Consider the following 23743-nt stretch of genomic DNA (forward strand, 5'->3'; position numbering starts at 1 on the left):
ACTTGTGCATGCAGATATTTAATTTAATGCAGTGCCCAATGACTTTGCAGTGATGGAGCCTAGTCTGTGGTTCTGTTGGAAAATTTGAGCCATGGTTTCTCTCTGATATTGAGAGCACTGCTATAGTTGGCTTAAGGTGCTTTTGATAGTGTGTAATGGCCTTCCTATGCTCTGAAGTATTTTAATCTGAGAATAATTTTACCAAATTTTTCTTTCTTATAGTAGAGCTGCTTAAATAAGCACCCAAATGTAACACTTCTCCTCAGTTAATTGGTGTGAACGTTTTCTTTTTCTGTAGTTAGACCCTCCAGACTTCTCAGGACACCTTTCTGTTCAGAGCTGCCAAACAGATGTAAGAAATAGGAAAACCTCAAAAAACAACAAATAGTCTGCTAGCACCTTAAAGGCTAACAAAACACATAGATGGTATCATGAGCTTTTGTGGGTCATCTGAAGAAGTGGGTTTTTCCCACAAAAGCTTATGATACCATCTACGTGTTTTGTTAGCCTTTAAGGAGCTACTGGACTATTTGTTGTTTTTTAAGGTTTTCCTGTTACAGACTAACTTGGCTACCCCTCTCTGAAGTGTAAGAAATAGGGACATTTCCATATTCTCTTGATTGGTTACTGAAAACAGACGCACAAACCAAAGAAAAGTCACTCTCGGCTTTTCTTTAGAAAGTGCTCTGTTCGAGTTGCTTAAAGACAGTGTTTTTACTTGTAACAGCTTTCGTTACTCTCTTAGCTCCAGCATCCGATGATGAAGGCAGCACAGCGGCAACAGATGGCTCTACTCTTCGGACTTCACCAGCTGACCATGGTGGTAGTGTGGGTTCTGAGAGTGGTGGCAGTGCAGTGGATTCAGTGGCTGGCGAGCACAGTGGTAATAACACTTAGGGCATGTCCCCCGTTATTTTGAAACAACATGGCGTGTGTCCACACTACCAAGCCTGCTATTTTGAAATAATAACTCCTGCTTGTGAAGAGGAATAAGCTTATTTCAAAGTAGTTATTTCGGGAGTTATTTCAAAAGAACTTATTTCAAAATAACCCCGTAGTGACTAGTTTGGACAGTACCTGCTTTTTGCGCACTATTTAGATGATTGCATCATAGTTATTTTATGATGGTGTATGAGAGACAAGAATATTTTTACCTGGAGCAGTTATTAGTGCACAGTATGGGTATCTGGACTGCCTTAATGTTCCTCTCAAAGTGCTTTATAAATTGCATATGCAAGATTCATTTCACAAATTTCCTATATTGACTCTTCGTAATTAAAGCTCTCACGTTGGGTGACATGTAAAGACAGGCCATTCACACACTCAGATGCTGTGTGGTGTTTGATAATTGCTACAGAAATAGTTATTTATCTTTGCAGTTTGCTATGCGGCATAGTGCAGTTCATGTTCAGTTTTGCTCATATCATCTTTCCTTCATCAGTGTCTGGCCGCAGTAGTGCGTATGGTGACACTACAGCTGAGGGCCATCCGGCTGGGCCAGGCAGTGTCAGTTCAAGCACTGGTGCCATTAGTACCACCACTGGGCAGCAGGAAGGGGATGGCTCTGAAGGAGAAGGTGAAGGGGAAGCTGAAGGAGATGTTCACACCAGCAATAGGTATGGACCTTTATTTTTCTTTTAAGAAATAAAGCAGAGCGGACCTACCCATGCGTGTCAGTTGTTGCATTTTCATTGGGGGATGAAGGGAAATTGATTTAGGAGTTTATATAAATCCACAGAAAATAACAAATAATTGTGATAAGATATCAGAGGCCAAAAGTCTACCTGGCTCATCTCCAGCAATTTTGTATAGAGCAAGCCATTGTTTGCATCCAGGCATCTATCATTCTAACACGTCACTTGTGTTTTCCATGAGACTTCGTCAGTCTGAGGAATTGTACTTTCAGGGATAAACAGTCTGAGTGTTAGACTAATACATCTAGTGTGTGTGTACTAAAAGTTAAGTCTTTGTAACATCTGACATTCAGTGGGAAAATGTGATATAGTCTACTGAGGATAGTATCTGTCAAGCATGCTCTAGACTCTTAAAAAGAAAAAAAAGGTTTAAAAAAAAAAGAAGCCTGTAACAGGCTTGCTGCAGTTTATTTCTTTTACCCTTCTTCTTTGACCTGAATCACTTTCCCACGTCTGCAGATTGGAATGGACTTGGGATGCATGTCCCTAGTCATTTTCATTCGGCAAGTAAGTAATCGTGCTGGGTAAAACATTAAAGCAGAGTACCAACTGAATTCTTTCTCTGATGCCTTTGGCATTATTTACCTGTGAAAGTTCCCTCTGGCATCTGTAATTTGTCTTTTCTAATTTGGTCACCTCAGAGCTCTTAAGGAGTTGAGTTTTAGCTGATATGTCAGTGTGTCCCATTTGTAATTCCTTTTGGGTTTCACTTTTATTACAAGATGTCTGAAATGTCATTGCTTCATATCTGATTCTTGATTCCTGACTTTCTAGACTGCACATGGTCCGTTTGATGCTGTTGGAGAGGCTGTTGCAGACCTTACCTCAGCTGCGTAACGTTGGAGGCGTCCGTGCCATTCCTTACATGCAGGTAGTTTACTGAAAGAAAGATCAAGAGATGCTATTGTTCTAACCGTTTTTTCAACAAAATTCTGTGTGTACATTTTCCACCGTCCTCAACCCACTAAATTAAATCACATTACAAGACCTTTCTAGTTAGGTATGGAGACCATTTATCATTCTCTATAGATTGCTTTTAAGATTCCTTGTCTCTTACCAGTATGCCTAAAACCTCCTTAACATCCTGAGCCATTCAAGCAGATAGGTTTTTGTGATGACCGTGTTAATAATCAGATGTGATGGTATAAACATAATTCATGTGTCTGAATCTGGGATTCCTCCGTGGAGGGTTTTTTTTCCCTCTTGCTTTGATAATAGAACCTGGTTTCTATTGCCTCTCCCAATTTCTGTGTTTCCAGGTTATTCTGATGCTCACAACAGACTTAGATGGCGATGATGAGAAGGACAAGGGTGCTTTAGATAATCTTCTGTCACAACTTATTGCAGAACTGTGCATGGATAAGAAGGTATGGTGGTGTAAGCAAATGCAGCTTGCTAGAGTTTATGGATGGACTCTCTTCCCATTTGGGGGGATTTGTGGCAGAGTAGTATTTTAAATACCTGTTCTGAAATTTTATTTCACTTGCTTTACTTTGTGAGGACAGAGGTGGTATAGAAGTGTGACTCCCATTGGAAAGTCCGGTATTGGTATGAAATGTCATTACAAATTGTTGCCATTGTGCTCAGACTCTTAGAACTGGCTTTGGCAGCGACACAGAACATTCAGTTTATTCAGTACTACATGATGATCCTGGCATTGGTTAGGTCCTTCAGGGCTGGGGAGGTCAGGAGTCTGGGCAGGAGTTTGAGGATGTGGGGGCTCAGGGAAAGGGGAGGAGTTCAGGAGTAAAGATGGGGGGTTTGGGAGATGGCAGGGGCAGGAGGCAACCAATCCCTTTCTGTTTGAGAAGAAACAATCACATTCCATGCACATCCCATTATCTTGGCACAACCAAACCTTTACCTTGCTGTAAATTATGATAAGAGAAAGCTATAGAACAAATTTGGTGGTCCTAGTTCTTACTGTTCAGTAGGAGTTCTTGAACAAACAGTCTTATGAGCAGACAGATAGACATAAACTCAGATATATAGTAAGTAAATATATGCTTTGTGGTCAGGAAATTTACATTGTTAACATCCATTGTTGCCATGCTGTCTTTTATAAACAGGTTCCCAGGATCTTAGAGTTGGAATGTAGCTGAACAGCTGTAGAAAGTGACTGATCTCACTCTCTCTCGCTCTCTCTCTGCAGGATGTGTCTAAGAAGAATGAACGTTCTGCCCTGAATGAAGTGCACTTGGTAGTAATGAGGCTGCTTAGTGTGTTTATGTCCAGAACCAAGTCAGGATCCAAATCTTCCATTTGTGAGGTACAATTTGGAACTTTTAAATTTTGTTTGCAAGGTTGCTACGCCCAGTCTTTCACCCGGATGGGTGGCTAAGGGGATACTCTCTGAAATGGATATCTTAGAACTAAGCATGAGTGGAAGTGCTTTGGTGTAACCTTGTGGAGAATCTACAGTGCTGCTGCATCTTGGCTGTCATGGAAGAAAACCCAGGCTGGAATTAAAGAGGGGAAACTAGCATGACAAATTGGATAAGCTAGTTCCAGTGGCGGTGGCTGAGTTAAATTCCATTGTTGATTTGGAGTAAAGGCAGCAGATAAAGGTGGTACTTAAAATAGCCTAGCAAAGGTTACTTAAACCACCTTGGCATTGAAGTGGTTAAAGGGGACTTGTAATGTGATTATTAGAAAGCAGTATGCTGCTGTGTCAACGTAAAAGTCGCTAAGAGGATTCCTTAGATATTTGTTGCTAAAAGGTATAATAATGCATAAAAACAGTATGTGTGGTGGGAAGAAGATTAATAAAAAAGCGCAGAGGTTAAAAATTTAGTCTGAACTGCATCAAATTTTAATGAGCTTATGAGCTGTGGGGTTTGTTTGGATTTACAGGGCTGCTTTAATAGTTTTATTTACAGTAGCTTTTTCTCTAGCCTTTGTTATTCACTTGAGCTTCCTGCAGAAATCAAAACTCGTGTCTTGTAGAATGCAGGTGGAGTAATACCTGGGTGGGGCAGAGCCTCTGAGCGGCATCTGCAACAGAGACTCTTTCCTGAGCGGTGCTCACCCCCAGCTGGCCAAATCCCAGATAAACAAATAGAAATCCCACTTTAAAAAAAAAAACAACAAAACCCCAACGTAGTCTTCTAATCCACAGCTCAGTGGCCTCTGGCACATGTGTTGAGGGGAGATTAGACTTAGGAGGAGATTGTATTTGTTTTTCTTTACTAAGCGCTTGTTCAAAAGAGGCTCTGTAAATATTTCAGGGTTTGTTTTTTTTAAAAGAAACTCAAACTCCAACTATGAAAGCTGCCTCTAAAGTTTCAGTGTCCTCCTACCCCGATGTCTGCAAATGCCTTGTTCTCATTACTGAAACTACTAGTTTTTAGGAATGGAGTAACCTTTTTCCCCCTCTTTCAGTCCTCGTCCCTCATTTCCAGTGCTACAGCTGCTGCATTGCTGAGCTCTGGAGCAGTAGATTACTGTCTGCATGTTCTGAAGTCTCTGCTGGAATACTGGAAAAGCCAGCAGAATGATGAGGAGCCTGTTACCACCAGTCAGCTGCTGAAACCCCACACTACTTCTTCTCCACCTGACATGGGCCCCTTCTTTCTCCGGCAATACGTCAAGGTGAGTTTGGCACCATGCCATCATCAATTGTAACCTGCATCAACATCTAGCCAGAGGCATATAGCTCTTCATTGCCAAAGTGCTGTAGGATTACCTAGCATGTGTCTCTCTCCATCCATTTCAAATTTGTCTTCCTGAGTTCTTACAGTCCTCATAGACATTTGGGACTGCTTGATGCTCTGACACCAGAGCTATTTTTGTAGTTGCATTCCTGCACCATGCAGTTTGTCGGCACTGCTGTCAGTCATTGTCTCTGGTTTGTGTGTTCATCTTCCTGAAGGGACACTGCTGTATCAGGTGACTTCTTTTGTTTGGCACGCAAAGATCCACAAACCACTGCTGTGTTCTCCCTGGCAGTTGTTGGAAGAATTACAGTCATGATTTACAAGCCTAAATCCTACGCTTGTTCCACCACCATGGTGTCTTTTGTAAACTTCCTCTGGTGTCAAGTCTTTGTTTTACACAGAGGTGCAGTACAGTGGAAGCATAATTAAACGATAAAGAGCTTTCTAGTTTGAAGAATAGAATGTTAACATTTTTAAGGACAGGAAAACCCTGCTGTACCGTAATCACTTCATTTTATTGCTATCACCATAGGGACTCACTGCTTTTGTGTTCATCTGCCAATCAAGGGTTTTCATCCTAGTTGTAAATGTGCTATTGAGAATAAATGGTATAGCAATAAGGATCATTCTGATTTATAGAAAACAAATTAGTTTTCCTCCTTGCTTACTATGCTTGGAAGCTAGGAGTGCTGAGTGCTCAGTGTTCATACCCCATTAAGTGTAGCTTAACCCACTGAGTTTCTTGGCTTCAGGGTCATGCTGCAGATGTTTTTGAGGCTTATACTCAGCTTCTGACAGAGATGGTGCTGCGATTACCTTATCAAATCAAGAAAATTGCTGACACGAACTCCCGGATCCCACCACCCATCTTCGATCATTCTTGGTTCTACTTCCTGTCTGAGGTAGGTAAAGAATAAGTGGCACTCCTAGAAGTGGGATGTAGGATTTGTGTGTAGTAAGAACGGAAGTAATAATAGTGTCCTCCCTGGGAGGGATCTGTCTCTGGCGTGAGTAGTCTGAGATCGTTTTCTTGCTCCACCAGGTAAGAGAGAGAGCTTTTCAGTACTGTATATGTCTATACCAAACAAGTATCTCTGGAAGAGGTTGCTGCAATAATAGTATTGCCATTGCTAGCCATAATTCAACACTCTGTTGCTCTAGAATCACTCGTGATCTAGAATGCAGATTTGTTGCTAGTACTTCACTGATGTTCTTTAAAACAAATTATAGGTTTGGGATGTGCATTTATTTCAATTGGTAGCTTAGGTTTGTGAGTTTTCCCCATGCACACATACGCATGCCTGTTTTCCACAGGCAGACACACAGCATCCCACCTCTGTCATAATCTGTAGTGCAGCAGTTAATTCAGGAGAAGGTTCCTTTAGTAGGGCTTGTTCAGACCATTAACCTGACTTAGCTCATAGGTAGCTTGTATAACCAGGGCTCAACAAATAATACAGTCTACTCACCCATGGCGAGTAGATTGTAACCTGGAAGAGCCGGGTTTGGGTGATCTGCGCATGCGCAGAACGCCGGACAGCGTGTCTGGCGAGCAGGGCTCGCTGCAGTTCGACGATCCTTGTGTGTAACTATGCATGGAACGAACCTGCAGGATATAATTTCATGCCCTCTAGTTCTAGTACTGCATAACATTACTGTGCAGCTTCTTTTCTGCCCAAGGTTCATTATGTTGATGGTCCTAGCACGTTCAAACTGAGAAGCTGCTAAATGCATTTCCATTTCCTCTTTTACTGTGGAAATAATAGTTCATGTTACCTTGACATCTTGTGACTGCTGTAATATAGATCAAGCACTGTTGATTTCACAGCATTTATATTTAATGCTTTATGTTTTGTCTAGTATTTGATGATCCAGCAGACTCCGTTTGTACGCCGCCAAGTCCGTAAACTCCTGCTCTTCATCTGTGGCTCAAAGGAGAAGTACCGCCAGCTCCGGGACCTGCACACTTTGGATTCTCATATTCGCGGTATCAAAAAACTCCTGGAAGAACAAGGGATTTATCTTCGGGCAAGTGTGGTCACTGCAAGTTCAGGCTCTGCCCTACAGTACGATACACTGATCAGCCTGGTAAGGAGAATTTTCTTTCAGTAGGAAAAAAAGGATATGTTTATAGTATATATGTGTATATAGAGAGGCATGCTGCATTTAAAAAAAAAAGTGGTGACATCAGTAGAAGAATTGACGTGCTGTTTAATCCCATGCTACTCTGCATTTCAGATGGAACACTTGAAGGCTTGTGCAGAGATTGCCACACAGCGAACAGTGAACTGGCAGAAATTCTGCATTAAAGATGACTGTGAGTTGTCTCCCTGACAGTATTTTGGAGAACAGAGGGTGTTTGTAGTATGCTTAGGTGTAAGGAGGCTTTCTCAGCTCTCTGCTGAGAGTTTCTATTTTGACATTTAGCTCTAGAGAACAGAAAGTGGGAGAGGTCAGCTTGAAGTTCCCCAGGATTGGTTTATAACCCTAAAGATCAGTGTTCATTGGTAGCTTCTGTTCTGTGAAATGAAGTAGGCAGTGTTGGCTCTAATGGGAATAGCACTGGACGGGGGAGAAAGAGACATAATTCTGTTCCTGGCATTGTCGTTGGCCTAAAGCAAATGTCCCACTTATCGTATCTTCCCTCTCTCTAGTCAAGTAAATGGGGTTCTTCTGTCTTTCAGAATAACTTTTTTGGGGTGCTCTTAACTTACTTTATTAAGATTTAAACTTTTGCTCTCCTCCCTCCACAGCTGTTCTCTATTTTCTCCTACAAGTGAGTTTTCTGGTAGATGAGGGAGTGTCCCCAGTTCTTCTACAGCTGCTGTCCTGCGCTTTGTGTGGCAGTAAAGTGCTGCCTGTGACTTCATCTTCTGGATCATCTAGCACCTCTTCTGCATCAGCTCCAGCAGCAGCAGGTACTGGGCAGCCAGCAACGCAGAGCAAATCCTCCACCAAAAAGAGCAAGAAGGAAGAAAAGGAAAAAGAACGAGAAGGTGTGCTGCAAGCTGTTAGCCTATTTGTACTGTTGTCCTGTTCTGCTTCTAGTCCATAAAAGGCTATTAGCCAGGGGATAGAAATGGTGTCCCTGGCCTCTGTTTGTCAGAGGCTGGAGAGAGATGGCATGAGACAAATCGCTTGATTATTGTCTTTGGTCCACCCCCTCTGGGGCACCTGGTGCTGGCCACTGTCAGCAGACAGGCTATTGGGCTACAGACCTTTGGTCTGACCCAGTACAGCCATTCTTATGTTCTTACGTTCTGGTAACAGAAACATACTTTTGCTCAGCGTTGAGACATGCACAGCTCTTGGCAACATGAAGAAACACACTTATGGACATAAGGCCAATTTTATTGTAATTTTCACGTTTATCAGAATGGGTTAGGAATGGAGATGAGCTTCCTTAAAATTGGTGGAGAAATAAATGTGAAGTGCTGAGGAATTCTCAGACCCTTCATCAATGCTTAATAAATTGCCTGGATCTGTAATTCAAATGGGGATCGTAGTATATGCAATTTGTGCTAGCATCACAGTTCTTACCATGCAAACTTCCTAGGTGATGATGTGGTGAGAGTTGAAGCAACTACTGGAGCTGCATGCTCAGCTCCTATGTGTCTGCACTCAAACTTCTCACCTCAGGGCCAGCATATGATTTTGGGGGCCCCTCTTAGTGCCTGTCCCTCACCTCTGGGTTTGTGTACATAGGAGAATAAGTTTAAAGTGAGTTGGTTCCTGTAGGTATTGAACCCACAGCTCCACGTTCCCCAGCTTTCCACTGTGTAACACTCTAGTGCTGTGCTTCACGTCATTATTACACAGGACACCTTCCACTCCCCACTCTCCCTAAGGAAACCCCTTGGGGAGATCCATTCTGGCAGCAGGATGAGCTGCTGGTATGGATCTTCCTGAGAATACAATACATCTATAAAACTCCCTGGCAGCTTTTCAGATGTTCACTGCTTTCATTAGTTACAGATGCTAGCTTCCATTTCCTGGAATTAAAGATGGAGGGTGCACTCATTCAGAACTATGGTAGAATCTCATAGTTAGACACCTTGGGAATGTGGGTTGTTAACTCTGAAATGATCATAACTCCCAACAAAACATTTTGGTTGTTCTTTCAAAGGTTTACATTAACTTAATACAGCTTTGAAACTTGTCTATGCTGAAGGAAAATGCTGCGTTCCCTTTATTTATTTTTTTTAGTAGTTTACATTAACCCAGCATTTTATTGTATTTGGTTTTTTTTGGTCTCGGCTGCTGCCTGATTGTGTACTTCTGGTTCCAGATAAGGTTGTGGTTGAGGGTCTGTACCTCTGGTGTTTTGTATATAAGGTTCTACTGTAGTTCCAACCCAGAAACTTGTTTGTTGTTCATGAACACTTGCAGTTCCCACGTGTGTGTGTCTCTTCTACCATGCTATCAGTGAAAAATACATTTAACAACTTGAGATGCATTCAAGCCATCTTGTTTCTTTTGTGCTCTTTTGACTTGTTGTTTGCTGTTCTCCAGGAGAGAGCTCTGGCAGCCAAGAAGACCAGCTGTGCACAGCTCTGGTGAATCAGCTGAATAAATTTGCTGATAAGGAAACACTTATTCAGTTTCTGCGCTGCTTTTTGCTGGAGTCCAACTCCTCCTCTGTGCGATGGCAGGCACACTGCTTGGCACTCCACATATACAGGTGTGTGCTAATGGGCTTATCCAAAGCCACAAATCTTCTCATAGATAGATCCGTTGAGGCAGATAAAATTATATGGTGAATTACAGTGCATAGACTTGTCACTTTGTAGTACTTGGGTTCTGTCTGTGTTCGATGCTGTGAAAGTCACAACATAGTCTGTAATCTCCTTTGGATAGAGTGAGTCTAAGATGGACAGACAAAGCACTTATTTGTCTGAAGTCTTGGTGCTAAGTTGCCCATATTAAGGGCAGGTTAGATAGACATCTATCAGGGAAGGTCTAGACAGTACTGGGTCCTGCAATGAGGGCAGGGGACTGGACTCAATGACCTCTCGAGGTCCCTTTCAGTTCTAGTGTTCTATGATTCAGTATGTATTTTGAGACCCCTCCGGCAGACAGTATCATTTTAGGACCTGTTTCCACCATTTATGCAGTTAATAGTACTTCTGGCTCATTTGCTGGCATTGATTTTGATCATAACCTGACGGGAATATTCTCTTTCTGCTGTGTGGAGTCTGAGCTATCTTGTTCCATTCTGTACAGCTTGGAATTCCCGAGAAAATGGCTTTCTTTACTCTAGCGAGTTGCATACTAATATTATTACCAAGTGGTGCACATGATCATTTATACGCAGGGCAAAATTAAATGGCCTGAACTCCTTCAGCTTCTTCTATGGCTAGTTGTCACAGAACCACTTAGCAAGGTGCTAGACTTAGTGCACTGGAGGAGGGAGGAGTTATGTATCAAACTTTATTTGGTACTTTGAAGAAATCTAGACCAGCTGTAGTGTTTCCTATCTGTTTTGTGCATCCTATGAGAGCTGGGTACAAAAAGCATATATATAAACCGATCTCCACAAACAGATTTGATTTGTAATCTATCCATCAGGAACTCGAACAAATCTCAGCAAGAGCTGCTGTTAGACCTCATGTGGTCAATATGGCCAGAACTCCCAGCCTATGGACGGAAGGCTGCCCAGTTTGTGGATCTCCTGGGATACTTCTCTCTGAAAACACAGCAGACGGAGAAAAAGGTGAGGTGTCACCTTGGAACAGTTGAGTGAGGGTTTTTCTCACACTTATTTTTTCCCAAATGCATGCCCATTCTCAAGGGGTTACGGGTAACTTTAATGACTAGAGTTGATCATATGTGCTGTTAAAACATTTTTGATGGAACATTTCGGTGTTGAAATTTTCATCAAAATTTCATTTTAATTTTCCCAAAAATGAATTTTTTCCCACTGAAAAACACTTTCTCAATAAAACTAATAAAACTTTGAAGAGATGTTTTGACACAAATAAAAAGCCCTTTTTCAAAAGTTTTCACAAAAAAAAGTAATTTCCCAGCCAGCTCTATCTATCGCCTTCAAGTCTAAGTAGTACTTTATAGTCTTTATTATTAAACTAAAAGAAGGGCAAATAGTATGTTTCTCAGGGCCTGTAGTATTATGGGATGCTCTAGTAATTGTGCATTTATATGCACAAGAGGTGAGAGCATTCCACAGACATTTGGCAGTAATCTCATTTGTTAAGGGTTGTATCATCACTGCAGTAAAAGTCTAATTTTAGCACCAGGGAAATTTTGTCTCTCTCTAGTGCATGCATCCTTTATGGAACTGAAAGGCCGTAAGAAGGGAAAAGCTGTATGTCTGTCCGGGGCGGTTGTAATCACAAATTTGGCTTTGGAATCACATTGGAAGGTGCAGAAAAGATTATGTGGTTACTTGCCCAAGTCGCTTTTTAACTTTTGTCTCCAACTGAAGTTGGTCAAGTAAGACGATTGCCTCACCCATCTCACTTATTTCACTGTATTTCAGTTGAAGGAATACTCCCAAAAGGCCGTTGAGATCCTCAGGACCCAAAACCACATCCTTACCAATCATCCTAATTCCAACATTTACAAGTGAGTTCTTCCTCCAGTACGTTTTAAGTACTTTTCAGCTGCACTCTACAAGGGTGTGTAAATGTTTCATTAAAATAGTGATTAGGGTCAGTCCTCAGCTGAAAACACACACTTGCTGCAACTGGTCTTAAGAAAATAATCAAACTAAATCTGTTCCGCTTGTCTGAATGACTTGTCTTTAAAGCAGAGTGAATGCCAAAGTATAGGTATTTTAAATGCTTTCTCTATGCAGCACGCTATCTGGCTTGGTGGAATTCGATGGCTATTACTTGGAAAGTGATCCTTGTCTTGTCTGCAACAATCCAGAAGTGCCATTCTGTGTAAGTGACCAGCTTTATTTGGGTGCTCTTCCAACTGTAGAGATCTCAGCTTTTATAGCAGTCTAATGTGCAATGTTTCTCCATTTGTTGGCTGAGGATTTTAATAGCACCCTTGTTTCTCTTCCCAGTACATCAAGCTGTCTTCCATCAAGGTGGATACACGGTACACCACTACTCAGCAGGTGGTGAAGCTAATTGGCAGCCACACCATTAGCAAAGTGACTGTGAAGATTGGAGATCTGAAAAGGACCAAAATGGTCCGGACTATCAACCTCTATTATAACAACAGGACAGTGCAGGCCATAGTGGAGCTGAAAAACAAGTATGTACTTCTTAGCTTTGACAGTGGTGTCCAGATATTTTTCTTGGCCAAAATACAAGTTTGATTTGATGCAGATTGTTTCTGGAGTAGGATATGATCCTTTCCTGAACAAGAGGACTTGATTTCAACTTCTAGCTCCTCAGCTAAGGCATGCTGATCAGGGTGTGCACTTAGTGAAACTCACTTCTCCCTATTGAAGGGTGGGGATAAGAGATTTGACACAATAGGTTAGGCTGTAAAATTCTTGGACCCATTTGATCCCAGAATAGAAAATCTATTGGCATGAAATTGCTGTCCCTGCAACAGGGTGATGTGGACTTAGAATGAAGATAAAGTGAAAATGAAGATAATGAATATTGGTTCCAATCCTATTTCCTATTGAAGAGTTGAATGATGTACCATTGAAGGTGCTGGCTATGCCCTGAGCAGATGAGTCTTGAGAAAAGGGTCTTACATACTACCTAAACCTGTGTTTTCCTGGGATTTTTGAATTGAGAAGGCCCTCACAGATGGAGAGTGATCTCTTGATGAATCTGAGATAAACAGATTGTTCATCCTTGCCTATAATAAGCCCCCCTCTTTTGGCACACGATATGAAATGACAATAGAAATGTTTTAAATAAATAGTGTCGTAATTTGTCATTTCCAGACATCATGATGTGTCCTTTAAACTGAAATTGTAGAAGGATTGTGTCCTTGAGCTGACCTACAGCTCCTTAATTCCTCGGAGCTAAATCTCTATTTCCTAATCTAGTTGAGGAGTTCGAAAAGTCTGCTTGCCCCAGTCTTACTACTTTACCCCTTCATGTCTCCAGTCTACTATCCCGCAGCCCTTTGTTGTTCTATACATGAAGATTGACCTGGTGTTCCTTGGGGTCCTTAACTTAAATAATTTTTGGTTTTCTTAATTTAAATCATTGCTCTGGGGTAGGGCTGGGGATGAGGGGTTCAGGATGCAGGCTGCCTCTGAGAGGACAACCCCAGCCCCCTCTCACTGCAGCAGCTTGGGGCCAGGTGACGGCTGCAGCAGGCACAGCTAAGAGAAGTGTGCATGTCCTCCAGCTGGGGGACGGACACACACAGACAGGCAAACTTTTTCATATATATATATAATGAGTCCCTTTCTCTACCTCTGCCCCCTGCTGTCCCAATGGGATTATAGCTACCCTGTCCCCATCTCTGGCACTCTTACAGATGGGGTAACTGGAGTGCAAAAAGGTTAAATGACTGACCTGAGACCACCTGAGAAGTCATTAATAGAGCTAAAAATAGGATCCAGATCACCTGACTCTCATATCCTGCTTTAAACATTAGAAAGCACTCCTTTTTAACTTTATATGGAGCCTAACCCACATTTGCTTATATATTTTTCTTTTCTTCTGGAGACCACCTCACCAGACTCATATCCTTTTAGTGTAAGAATTAGTCTATTCCTGCTGTTTGTTAGAAATTCTAACCCTCAGTGACATCACAAATGGCTTCCTAGGAGAGGATTATATCACAACGAGAGGGTTCTAACGTCATCTTGGCACTAAGAAGTAGGAGCAGATGAGATCTTTAGAAAGAAGTATCCTGTTTTCTTACTGAGGTCCTTATTAATAAAGAGGTGAAAATCCTTAGGTAAAAAATGTCTGTAAAATTAACTTTTTTTCCATGAGGCATCAACAGCTAAACAGTCTCTTGTGGAAAAGAGTACAGGTTGGACTTCTCTGGTCCGGCACCCTCGGGACCTGACCGGTCCTGAACGAGGGAATTTGCCGGACCAGGGGAAGTCCCCTGCTACCGCTTCCCCTCCCCGCAGCTGGCCCTAGCTGGCCCCTCCCCACACTGGGCTGCCATATTGCTGTGGCCCCAGCAACTTGGACTAATGTGTCTCTAGCCCCGCTACCAGAGCTGCCCTGGCTGCTGTGCTGTAGGCCCTGACCCTGCTACTGGGACTGCCGTGGCTGTTGCGTTCCCAGCCCTGCTACCAGGGCTGCCACGTCCCTGGCCCCAGCCCTGCTACTGGGGCTGCTGCAGCTGCCACATCCCTGGCCTCGGCCCTGCCACTGAGGCTGCCGCATTCCCAGCCCCACTTTTGGGGCTGCCACAGCCTTGATTATACTACTAGGGCTCCAGCCCTGGTCCCAGCAGCTCCAAGCCTACAGCCCTCTTGCCACTGTGTCTCCTAGCCAGGACTCAGTGGTCCAGGAACGTCTGTGGTCCACCGGGCGAGGGAGTCCTGATTTTTGGAGGTTCAACCTGTATAATGGCTTGTTAAAGTGTAATTTCTAGCTATATATCATATCAATATAGAAGCTAAGAAAATGAATCCTAGAACTGGTCTCCATTCATCCTGTTAAAAATAGATATTGAGTTGATAGTTGTGTTCGGCGCCAGTGTGTGTGGTTGAGAGGTTACTGTTCTGTTAAATGAATGTTTCTTTCTCTCCTTCCCAGGCCTGCTCGTTGGCACAAAGCCAAAAAGGTACAGCTGACCCCAGGCCAGACAGAGGTGAAGATTGACTTGCCGCTACCCATTGTGGCTTCAAACTTGATGATTGAATTTGCAGATTTCTATGAGAATTACCAGGCCTCCACGGAAACCCTGCAGTGCCCTCGATGCAGCGCATCTGTCCCAGCCAACCCTGGGGTGTGTGGGAACTGTGGTGAGAATGTGTATCAGTGCCACAAGTGCAGGTGGGTCTATAATTCCTCCAGCCAGGGCCTATCACTGTTTACTATGTCAGATGCTTAGCAAACATTCAGTTGCCTGTTTAAATCAGAATCATAGTGCACAAATATAAAACAGGCTTTCAGAGATACAATGTGAATATAGCCAAGTAACAGAAACCAAATAGAACATCCAAAACTATAATAAAAAAAAATTAAAAAGTTGCATAGTCAAGCCCTTGGGAACTAGAAAATGCCAGAATTAAAGTTGCCCATGGGATCTTAATTTGGAGCTTTTGTTGATGTCGTCTGATGATCCCATCCTGGGTTTTTTTCCACATGACCTGAGTCTCAGTCATTGCGCAGGATGGATGGTGCTCACTGGATGAGTCTCTCACTACTCAGTGTTTTGTTTTAGTCTCATTGTTTGCAATCTGGCCACAGATCTCATTTACTGCTACTGTTCAAACCCTGCTCTGTGTAAAATGGTTAATTTACATCTCTCTCCCTGAACTCCCCCATTGGGTTCCCTGTCTCCTTGTCCAGTATCTTCTCCTCTTAGTGGCTTTTTGTGCCAGTCTCCATGTCCAGCTAGTCTGTCTCCTCCCAACTCTGTAGGATCCAAGGTGCTTTGCAATTTCTTTAGCAGGATCTTGTTGGCATAGGGCTCATGCTACACTGTCTTATACCAGGACATGAGAAAATTGTGTTGTTAAAAGGCACCCAATATGCTGCAAGTGGGTCAGGTTCTTGTGAGACTGCCAACAGGTATTGACAACTTGGGTGTTTTAATGCCCACTCATTTTGTTTGTGCTAAGAGTGTGTGCGTGCACACAGAGAAGTTCAAGCCTTTCCCACTGTAATTTGCGCACACGCTCAATTCTCTCTGTATTGGTCCCTTATTCTTCTGCTTTACTTTTCAGATCCATTAATTATGATGAGAAGGATCCTTTCCTTTGCAATGCCTGTGGGTTCTGTAAATACGCTCGCTTTGACTTCATGCTGTATGCCAAGCCTTGCTGTGCTGTGGATCCAATAGAAAATGAAGAGGATCGGAAGAAGGTGAGGCTAGTACAAGTGGTTTCCTAACAAAACACAATATCCTTTGGCTATTTATAGGGCTAAAATGCTGGGACAAAAATGAAAACAAACAAAACAAAAAACCATTGCGAAATGCAAATGTGTAAAAGACAACAAAAAAAAGGGGGGGAATGTTTTTCTTAGCTCTGGGGGAGGGGAAGGGGCTTGTGCGGAGGGGAGGGAAGGAGGTCAGGAGAAGAAGAAGAAGAAAGGGGAAGGCACGAAGGGACAAATCCCAGGGGGCCAAGGGCAGACAGTGAGGAAAAGGGCAGGAGGGGAGGTGTCAGTGGGAGGGGGGAACAGGGTGATGCTGGGAGAGGAGAGGGTAAGGGTACTGGGGGCTAGAGGGAGGAGGGGGAGGTGCTGGGAGAAGGCTTGAAAGAAGGGCATGAGGAAGGTGGGGATGGAGCAAGGCATGTGTGAGGGCACGGGCATGAGGGGAATGGGGGCAGAGGGTGCTGAGGAGGTGGGTATCAGGGAAAAAGAGGGCAAAGGGAGCAGGGGCAGTGAGGGAAGGGGGAGGAACCAGGAGGGTGCAGGTGCCAGGAGATTCTGGGGGTGAAGCAGAAGGGCAGACACCTGCAGGGGAGGGATCAGCATCAGAGGAGAGAGGCAGGGCAGGTGTGCAGAGGGAGGTGTTAGGAGAGGGGATGAGGAGGGGTAGCTCACATGATCAGAGTGGGGCTGCTGGAGGAGTGGGCACAGGGTGGAGAGAATGGCTGGTGGAGGGGGGTAGGTCTCAGGAAGGCTAAGGGCAGCGAGAAGGGCAGGAGTCAGGACAGCAGAGGAGGGTGAGGGGTTGGTGGGCAGCAGGCACCAGGGGAGCTGATGGAGCAAGGGGAGGAGACATGGCAGAAGAGGGGAAAGGTAGAGGGTTATAAGATATTTATTAATAACTTGGGTGATATTTATTAAGAACGTATTAGTAATTACTGTTCTTATTCTTATTAGGAATTTATGCCATTTTAAAAAACCACTTTTGGGAGGGGGGTGGCGAGTCCCTTTTTTGTCTGGCGAGTAGGGTTTTCCATAATTTGTCGAGCCCTGATCATGGAGGTAAGCTTGCTTTGTCTCTGAGCCTTGGACAGGATCCCTTTCCCAACTCCAGCATGTCAGGGATGTAAAGCACAAGGTCTCACTTGGTGCTTTCTTGTTGTATCAGGAGGAGGCAACTCTAAAAAGTAGAACCCAATGGCTTTCCTTCACTTGGGAAAGCAGCCATCTGGTGCTGTATCTTTTCAGTTCAGTGAATGTAGGGCTCTGGGGTGAGTTGTGTTTGATTACAGTATTATTTGTTGTTTAAATTAGGGTACTGCCTAAGAGTCATGGACCAGGGCCTGTTGTGCTGTACAAGCATAGAACAAAGGACAGTCCCTGCCCCAAAGTGATTCCAATCTAAGTATAAGACCGAAGATGACACATGGATACAGACAGGGAGTATAAGGAAGCAATAAGACAGTATTGGTCAGCAGGGGAGACAGTGGTGTCTGTGCATCAGCCCCCTAACGAATGTCATGGAATTCTGTAGGCATCATAGGAAAGGAGAATTTAAAGTGGTTTCTCAACGAAAATAATGAGGTGACTTGGCACGTTTGAGGCTCTCCTCCCAAGGCCGCATGGGAGAAAGCGCAAACAAATCCTGGTTCTATACTGTCGTCTTCATACACAAATTAAGTTAATCTAACTAGATGTTGTGTGCTTAGTCTCTGACTTGTGACCATGATGGCTTCCAGCAGCCGTATACTGAAAGCCTTGAAGATATCACTGCCTATCAGTAAGACACACTGAGGGACAGAAATGATGGATGAATCAACAGCTGCTTCTGCTGGAGGGTGTAAACCTATTTAAAAGTGGAATAAAAATCTTGTGTGAATGCAAGTGACAAATTATTTTTATTTTCTTTCTTCTAAGGCAGTAACAAATATCAACACTCTTCTGGACAAGGCTGACAGAGTGTATCATCAGCTGATGGGACACCGACCGCAGCTGGAAAACCTGCTGTGTAAAGTAAATGAGGCTGCTCCTGAAAAGCCACAGGTAATGTGGGATAGGCAAATCCCAATATAAGGCACAACTAACCGTAGCTTTGACTTGGCTTAATAATACTCAAGCAGGGCTCCACCGCAGACAGCTTGATGTTTGTGTAGTCCTCTCCTGTGACTAAACTCATGTGCTTTAAACTTGCTGATTGATTTCTGCTTCTTCCTGTGTTTCAGGATGACTCTGGTAGCAGTGGTGGGATCAGCTCCACTTCAGCTAGTGTGAATAGGTACATACTTCAGCTAGCACAGGAGTACTGTGGTGACTGCAAGAACTCGTTTGATGAACTCTCCAAGATCATTCAGGTATGAATAGTCACTCTGTCAATCTGGGCAGCCCAGGTGCGTGCGTGCATGTGTAAAAATAAATAAATAAAACAGAAAGCGCATTGTGCCTGTCCTAAATTGATCCCCTGTAATAATAAGAATAATAAGGGCTGTCCTGCAGAAGAAATGGAGCCAGCTGGGTTTTCAGTAAACTCTTGAGCTACCTTTCCAGAACGGTATGGTAGCTGTTAATTCTCAGGCACTGTGAACCAACCTTTTTCTAGTAACATATTGTATGTAATGGGTAGAAAGTTTTTGGCTGGTTAGAGGAGATACCTGGGATTCAGGCTAGGATTCCTCAGTTGTCTTGCTAGTTCTGCCACTGATGTGTGGCGATTTTCTCCAGGCAACTTTGCCTTTCTGCTTTCCTCTTCTGTCAAATGGAGATACAGACTACAAGTTGAACTTCTCTCATCTGTGGCAGGACCACAGATGTTGCTAGGCAAGAGAGCCCTCGCCACATAAGTTGAAAGTAGCTGGGAGTAGAGCCAGCAGGGCCAGTTACTTGGGGGCAGAGAGGCGCAGGAGAGTCTGCTGTCTTGCAGGTGACGGGGCAGGGAGAAGCTGCTGCCTTGTGCAGGCCCGGGCGGCTGGGGGCAGGGAACCCAGGAAGCAGCTGCCACCCCATACAGAGCCGGGCAACTTGGGGCAGGAAGCAGAATCATAGAATCATAGAATACTAGGACTGGAAGGGACGTCGAGAGGTCATCGAGTCCAGTCCCCTGCTCTCATGGCAGGACCAAATACTGTCTAGACCATCCCTGCTAGACATTTATCTAACCTACTCTTAAACATCTCCACAGATGGAGATTCCACAACCTCCCTGGGCAATTTATTCCAGTTTGACTACCCTGACCATTAGGAACTTTTTCCTAATGTCTAACCTAAACCTCCCTTGCTGCAGTTTAAGCCCCATGATAGTTCAGGGGGCAGCAGAGCCTGGCAGGTGGACAGGAGGCTGTCAGGCCTTGAGGTTCTCCTGGGGTGGCAACCTGGAGGGTAGCCCCAGGAGAGTACGGAGGCCTGACCTCCCTTGGTCCAGCAAACTCCCTTGTTCGCAACTGCTCAGGCCCTGAGAGTGCTGGACAGGCAAGTCCAACCTTGTACCTATCTTGTAATTGTGGTGTGTGGTTTATAAATTACTCTTTAAATTACGTTGAGCTCTTTAGATAATAAGGACTCTGTATGAAGTATACTGTCAAAAGGACCATAGCTTGAGACCTGAATAAATTCAAAGATGGTCACCATTTTGTGTTTAGTTCTATTGAAATATGACCTGTAAAAGTTAGTTCACCAGCATTAAACTTCACCTGCATTAGGAAGGGTTAAATTTTGCTGTTTTAATTTCTTCTCCTTTTTTCGTGTGTTTGCAGAAAGTTTTTGCTTCTAGAAAGGAGCTCCTGGAATATGATCTCCAGCAGAGAGAGGCAGCGACCAAATCCTCACGAACCACTGTCCAGCCCACATTTACCGCCAGCCAGTATCGTGCTTTGTCTGTCTTAGGCTGTGGCCACACATCTTCTACAAAATGCTATGGCTGTGCTTCAGCTGTCACTGAACACTGCATAACACTGCTGCGGGCCCTGGCAACCAACTCTGCCATCAGGCATATTCTTGTGTCCCAAGGCCTTATCCGAGAGCTGTTTGACTACAACCTGCGCCGCGGCGCAGCTACAATGCGGGAGGAGGTCCGTCAGCTCATGTGCCTTCTTACCAGGTTAGACTTGGCTCTGCGTCTGCTTGAGTCATAACTGTTGGTTGCAATTTTAGTGAAGTAGATGCACTAATGGTAGATCATTTGAAGTAGCCATATCACCACATTACTGCATCTGGAACCACAGCTCCCCATTATTGAAGAGGCAGCAAGAACTGCACTCTGTCAGCAAGCTTAGTACTGACACAGAGACCTGCTTTAGTTAACCCAGTTCACCCAAAGACCAGTTGAGTTCTTCCACTGCAGTGCTAACTGTGGATCATTTTGAGCGGGTATTGGCATTGTAAAGGATATAACGCTTGCACATCTGGTTAAGCTTTTCCTTTAGCACTCCCCTTCAAACAAACATTTCTGTTTCATTGCTGAGCTCTGGGAAACTACTTGAGTAGTGAGGGCGAGTGTTCACACACACTTCCACATGTACGAATACTGTTTCTAGTGATTTCAGCAGTGGAATGGGAGTTGGACATCCTGAACTCTCTTTCTGCTATTTACACTGACTTTCTGTAGATCAGCATTTTCAAAAGTAGCCACAATTTTGAGTGCCTTGGTTTGAGACAGCCTAAGCATATTTTTAGAAGGTTCTCAGCATTTCAGCAGGAGTTTTAAATGCTCAGTACTTCAGAAAATCAGTGACAGCATCTGAGTTTTTGCATCCTACACACATTGGGCATTAGTGTCCTCCTCTGTAGAATTCTACCTTCCTTATCTGGGATGCTGAGGTGTAAGGGTCTCTAAGGCACACTGAGATGCTAAGTGCAAGGCACTGTGTAAGGCCGTATTATTATTTCTCCTGTTGACAGACTTGCCAAGTACCAAGGTTTTAAAAGGTTACCAGGCAGAAGTTGATTTATCAAGTTCTTTTCTGTTAGAAAAGTGTGGGTTGGACAGGTTTACTATAAATTTTTGATGAACTAGACTGAAATGAAAGTTGCTTTGTATATCTGAGAGAAATGTCAGCAAGCAGTGTTTCATAGCATTTACTTTCCTTCCGGAAACAGAGACAATCCAGAGGCCACACAACAAATGAATGACCTGATCATTGGGAAGGTTTCTGCAGCCCTGAAAGGACATTGGGCAAACCCTGATCTGGTGAGGAACTCCAGCATTTTACTGTTTCTCTTCTTTCTGTCCTACCCCTCTCCAGTGACCTTTTGATTTTAGTACCGTAGATACTCGTTCATAAGCTGAATTTTTTTAGTTAAAAAATCCCACTGTAGAGAACGGGGGATTGGCTTATGAACGGATTCTTCTACTGGCAAGAGGGGTCAGCAAACTTCCCACGGCTCCCATTGGCTAATGGGCCCCTGCCCACTGATCTTTTAGCTTGGCTGCATGTAGCTCAGCTATACAATCTGCCCTCCCCGCCTGCCACTGTGATCCAAGTGCTGTGGCTGTAGGCACAGAGCCTCTCAGTTCCCAGCCAATAGGAGCTGAAAGCCTCTGTGCCTGCAGCCAGCATGTCCCTCAGCCCATACTGATGCTGATGAGCTGGGACTGGAAGTCTGTACACTAGAGTTGGCTTATAAATGGGTCATAGACTTTTTAACATTTTTAAAAAGTCTATGGGGGATCGATTTATGAATGAATGGGCTTATGTTTGAGAATATACAGTAATTGGTTTCCCCAGTCAATCCATAGTCAAGAGGGCATTTCTGTCTTGGTAGGTACTGTGGCATGGCTGGTGTTTGTTTAGACACTGGAGTCAAGCATAATGTGATATGATTGTGGGCTAGCATCTCCCCCAGCTCTGCCAATGCATCTCAATCCTGAATTTCAGCACTCATAACTATTCCTGTCCTGGGTCCTCTCTCAAAGAAGTTTTGAATTGAGATGACCAAAATTACTGCACCTCAAACCTCAGCCCCAGATATTGAAGAGGCAGCTAGGACTGCACTCTGCCAGCAAGCCTTCCTAAAGCTTAGTACCTTTTTCTGTTGCAGGCTAGCAGCCTCCAGTATGAAATGTTGCTGTTAACAGATTCCATCTCTAAGGAAGATAGCTGCTGGGAGCTGCGACTGCGGTGTGGTAGGTTCAAACAGCAAAGAGCGTTTAGGTGTCCGTGTGAAAATGGGAAATTTCTGGTGCAGCCCAATAATCCTAGTGCAGATGAATTGGTAACTGGGGTCAAGAGTGGGGTAGTCATCTGTGGGCTTAATGGGTGCAGTAAATACAACAGGAGTGCTGGGAGGACAACACGGAGGGAGTAGAACAGAGTTGAAGCCAAGTAAGATCCTTTCCCTGTCATGGGAAGGTTTCTCTCCATGAGCATGGGATGGATCAACCCAAGGATGAGGTCTTGCCTTCTGTTAAAACTCTTGATTTGTGTATATGGTAGTATATACACAGTACCTCTTCCAAGGATTTTCCTAGCCTTACTGAATACTCATTAATGACATTAATCCCTGTGTCCTCCTTTCAGCTCTCAGCCTCTTCTTGATGGCAGTGAACATTAAAACTCCTGTAGTTGTTGAGAACATCACCCTAATGTGTCTGCGAATTCTACAAAAACTGATCAAACCACCTGCTCCAACCAGCAAGAAAAACAAGGTACTTCCCTTGATGCTTCAGACTGAGCAAAGAGACGCTTACTTGACTGAAACCTGAGACATGGTGGTGTGTGTCTTAAGAAAAAAATAGCATATTTATGGATTTCCTGTTCCTGCTCACTGCTGCTCTAGAAGCACTAGACCCCACGTGTTGCAGTACGTCTGTACTACAAGGTTTTTGTGCAGCGCAAAAACCTGTGGAGCGTTCACACCTCAAGCACATTTTTGCACAAGAAAATCTACAGTTCATCAACAGAACAAAGGGGTTTTTGCAGTGTAGGTATACCTCTGCTACGAGGCATAACTCCTTTTTGCGCTACAGGTCTTGCACAAAAAGGCACATGTGGACACTCCACAGGGGTTTCTTATGGAAAAAGAGCTTATCCAAAAAAGAACAGGTGCTCTAATGGCCATTTTGTGAATGGCCATCAGAGCTTTCGTGCGCAAGAGCATCCATGAAGTGTGGATGCTCTTTTTCACAAAAGCAATGCACTTTGAGGTGTGGATGCGCTTTTGCACAAGAAGTTTTTGCATAAGAACTCTTCCGCAAAATACTTCTTGCGCAAAAACCCTGCAATGCAGACGTAGCCTTGGAGACCAGCAACAGGGGGGTGGATATATATATCAGGTTCTCTCCACATTCTCCAGCACAGCTTTAAGATACATAGAAAGAGCATCATCAAGGCAGTAACTGTGTTACTTTATACAGGTTGTTACAGGATTTTACCCAATGGTACAATGATTGATTTTTATCACAACTGAAAATTTATAAATATAGCAAATATGAAAGTTGTGATGAAATATTGATC

At 43.8% G+C, this 23743-nt stretch overlaps 1 protein-coding gene across 5 annotated transcripts in view; it reads left to right on the plus strand.

Moving 5' to 3' along the window:
• The window catches only part of UBR4 (ubiquitin protein ligase E3 component n-recognin 4), a 132685-nt gene that overhangs the window by 74170 nt on the left and 34772 nt on the right, over window positions 1–23743 (plus strand). For 4 of the 5 annotated variants that reach the window (XM_075906473.2, XM_075906478.2, XM_075906474.2 and 1 more), the window contains 23 exons: window positions 746–883; window positions 1442–1616; window positions 2469–2565; window positions 2954–3061; window positions 3847–3963; window positions 5076–5285; window positions 6103–6252; window positions 7211–7438; window positions 7589–7667; window positions 8104–8346; window positions 9863–10031; window positions 10919–11063; window positions 11847–11932; window positions 12165–12252; window positions 12381–12574; window positions 15013–15252; window positions 16149–16287; window positions 18217–18342; window positions 18522–18650; window positions 20045–20388; window positions 21387–21477; window positions 22329–22413; window positions 22808–22935. In XM_075906473.2, coding sequence (XP_075762588.2) covers window positions 746–883; window positions 1442–1616; window positions 2469–2565; window positions 2954–3061; window positions 3847–3963; window positions 5076–5285; window positions 6103–6252; window positions 7211–7438; window positions 7589–7667; window positions 8104–8346; window positions 9863–10031; window positions 10919–11063; window positions 11847–11932; window positions 12165–12252; window positions 12381–12574; window positions 15013–15252; window positions 16149–16287; window positions 18217–18342; window positions 18522–18650; window positions 20045–20388; window positions 21387–21477; window positions 22329–22413; window positions 22808–22935 — 3509 coding nt within the window. The remainder of the gene's footprint in view (window positions 1–745; window positions 884–1441; window positions 1617–2468; window positions 2566–2953; window positions 3062–3846; window positions 3964–5075; window positions 5286–6102; window positions 6253–7210; window positions 7439–7588; window positions 7668–8103; window positions 8347–9862; window positions 10032–10918; window positions 11064–11846; window positions 11933–12164; window positions 12253–12380; window positions 12575–15012; window positions 15253–16148; window positions 16288–18216; window positions 18343–18521; window positions 18651–20044; window positions 20389–21386; window positions 21478–22328; window positions 22414–22807; window positions 22936–23743) is intronic. The other variant, XM_075906476.2, reaches the window with a different exon arrangement.

The sequence above is a fragment of the Pelodiscus sinensis genome, chromosome 24 (assembly GCF_052426305.1).
Source record: "Pelodiscus sinensis isolate ZL-2025 chromosome 24, ASM5242630v1, whole genome shotgun sequence".
Classification (NCBI taxonomy): Eukaryota; Metazoa; Chordata; order Testudines; family Trionychidae; genus Pelodiscus; species Pelodiscus sinensis.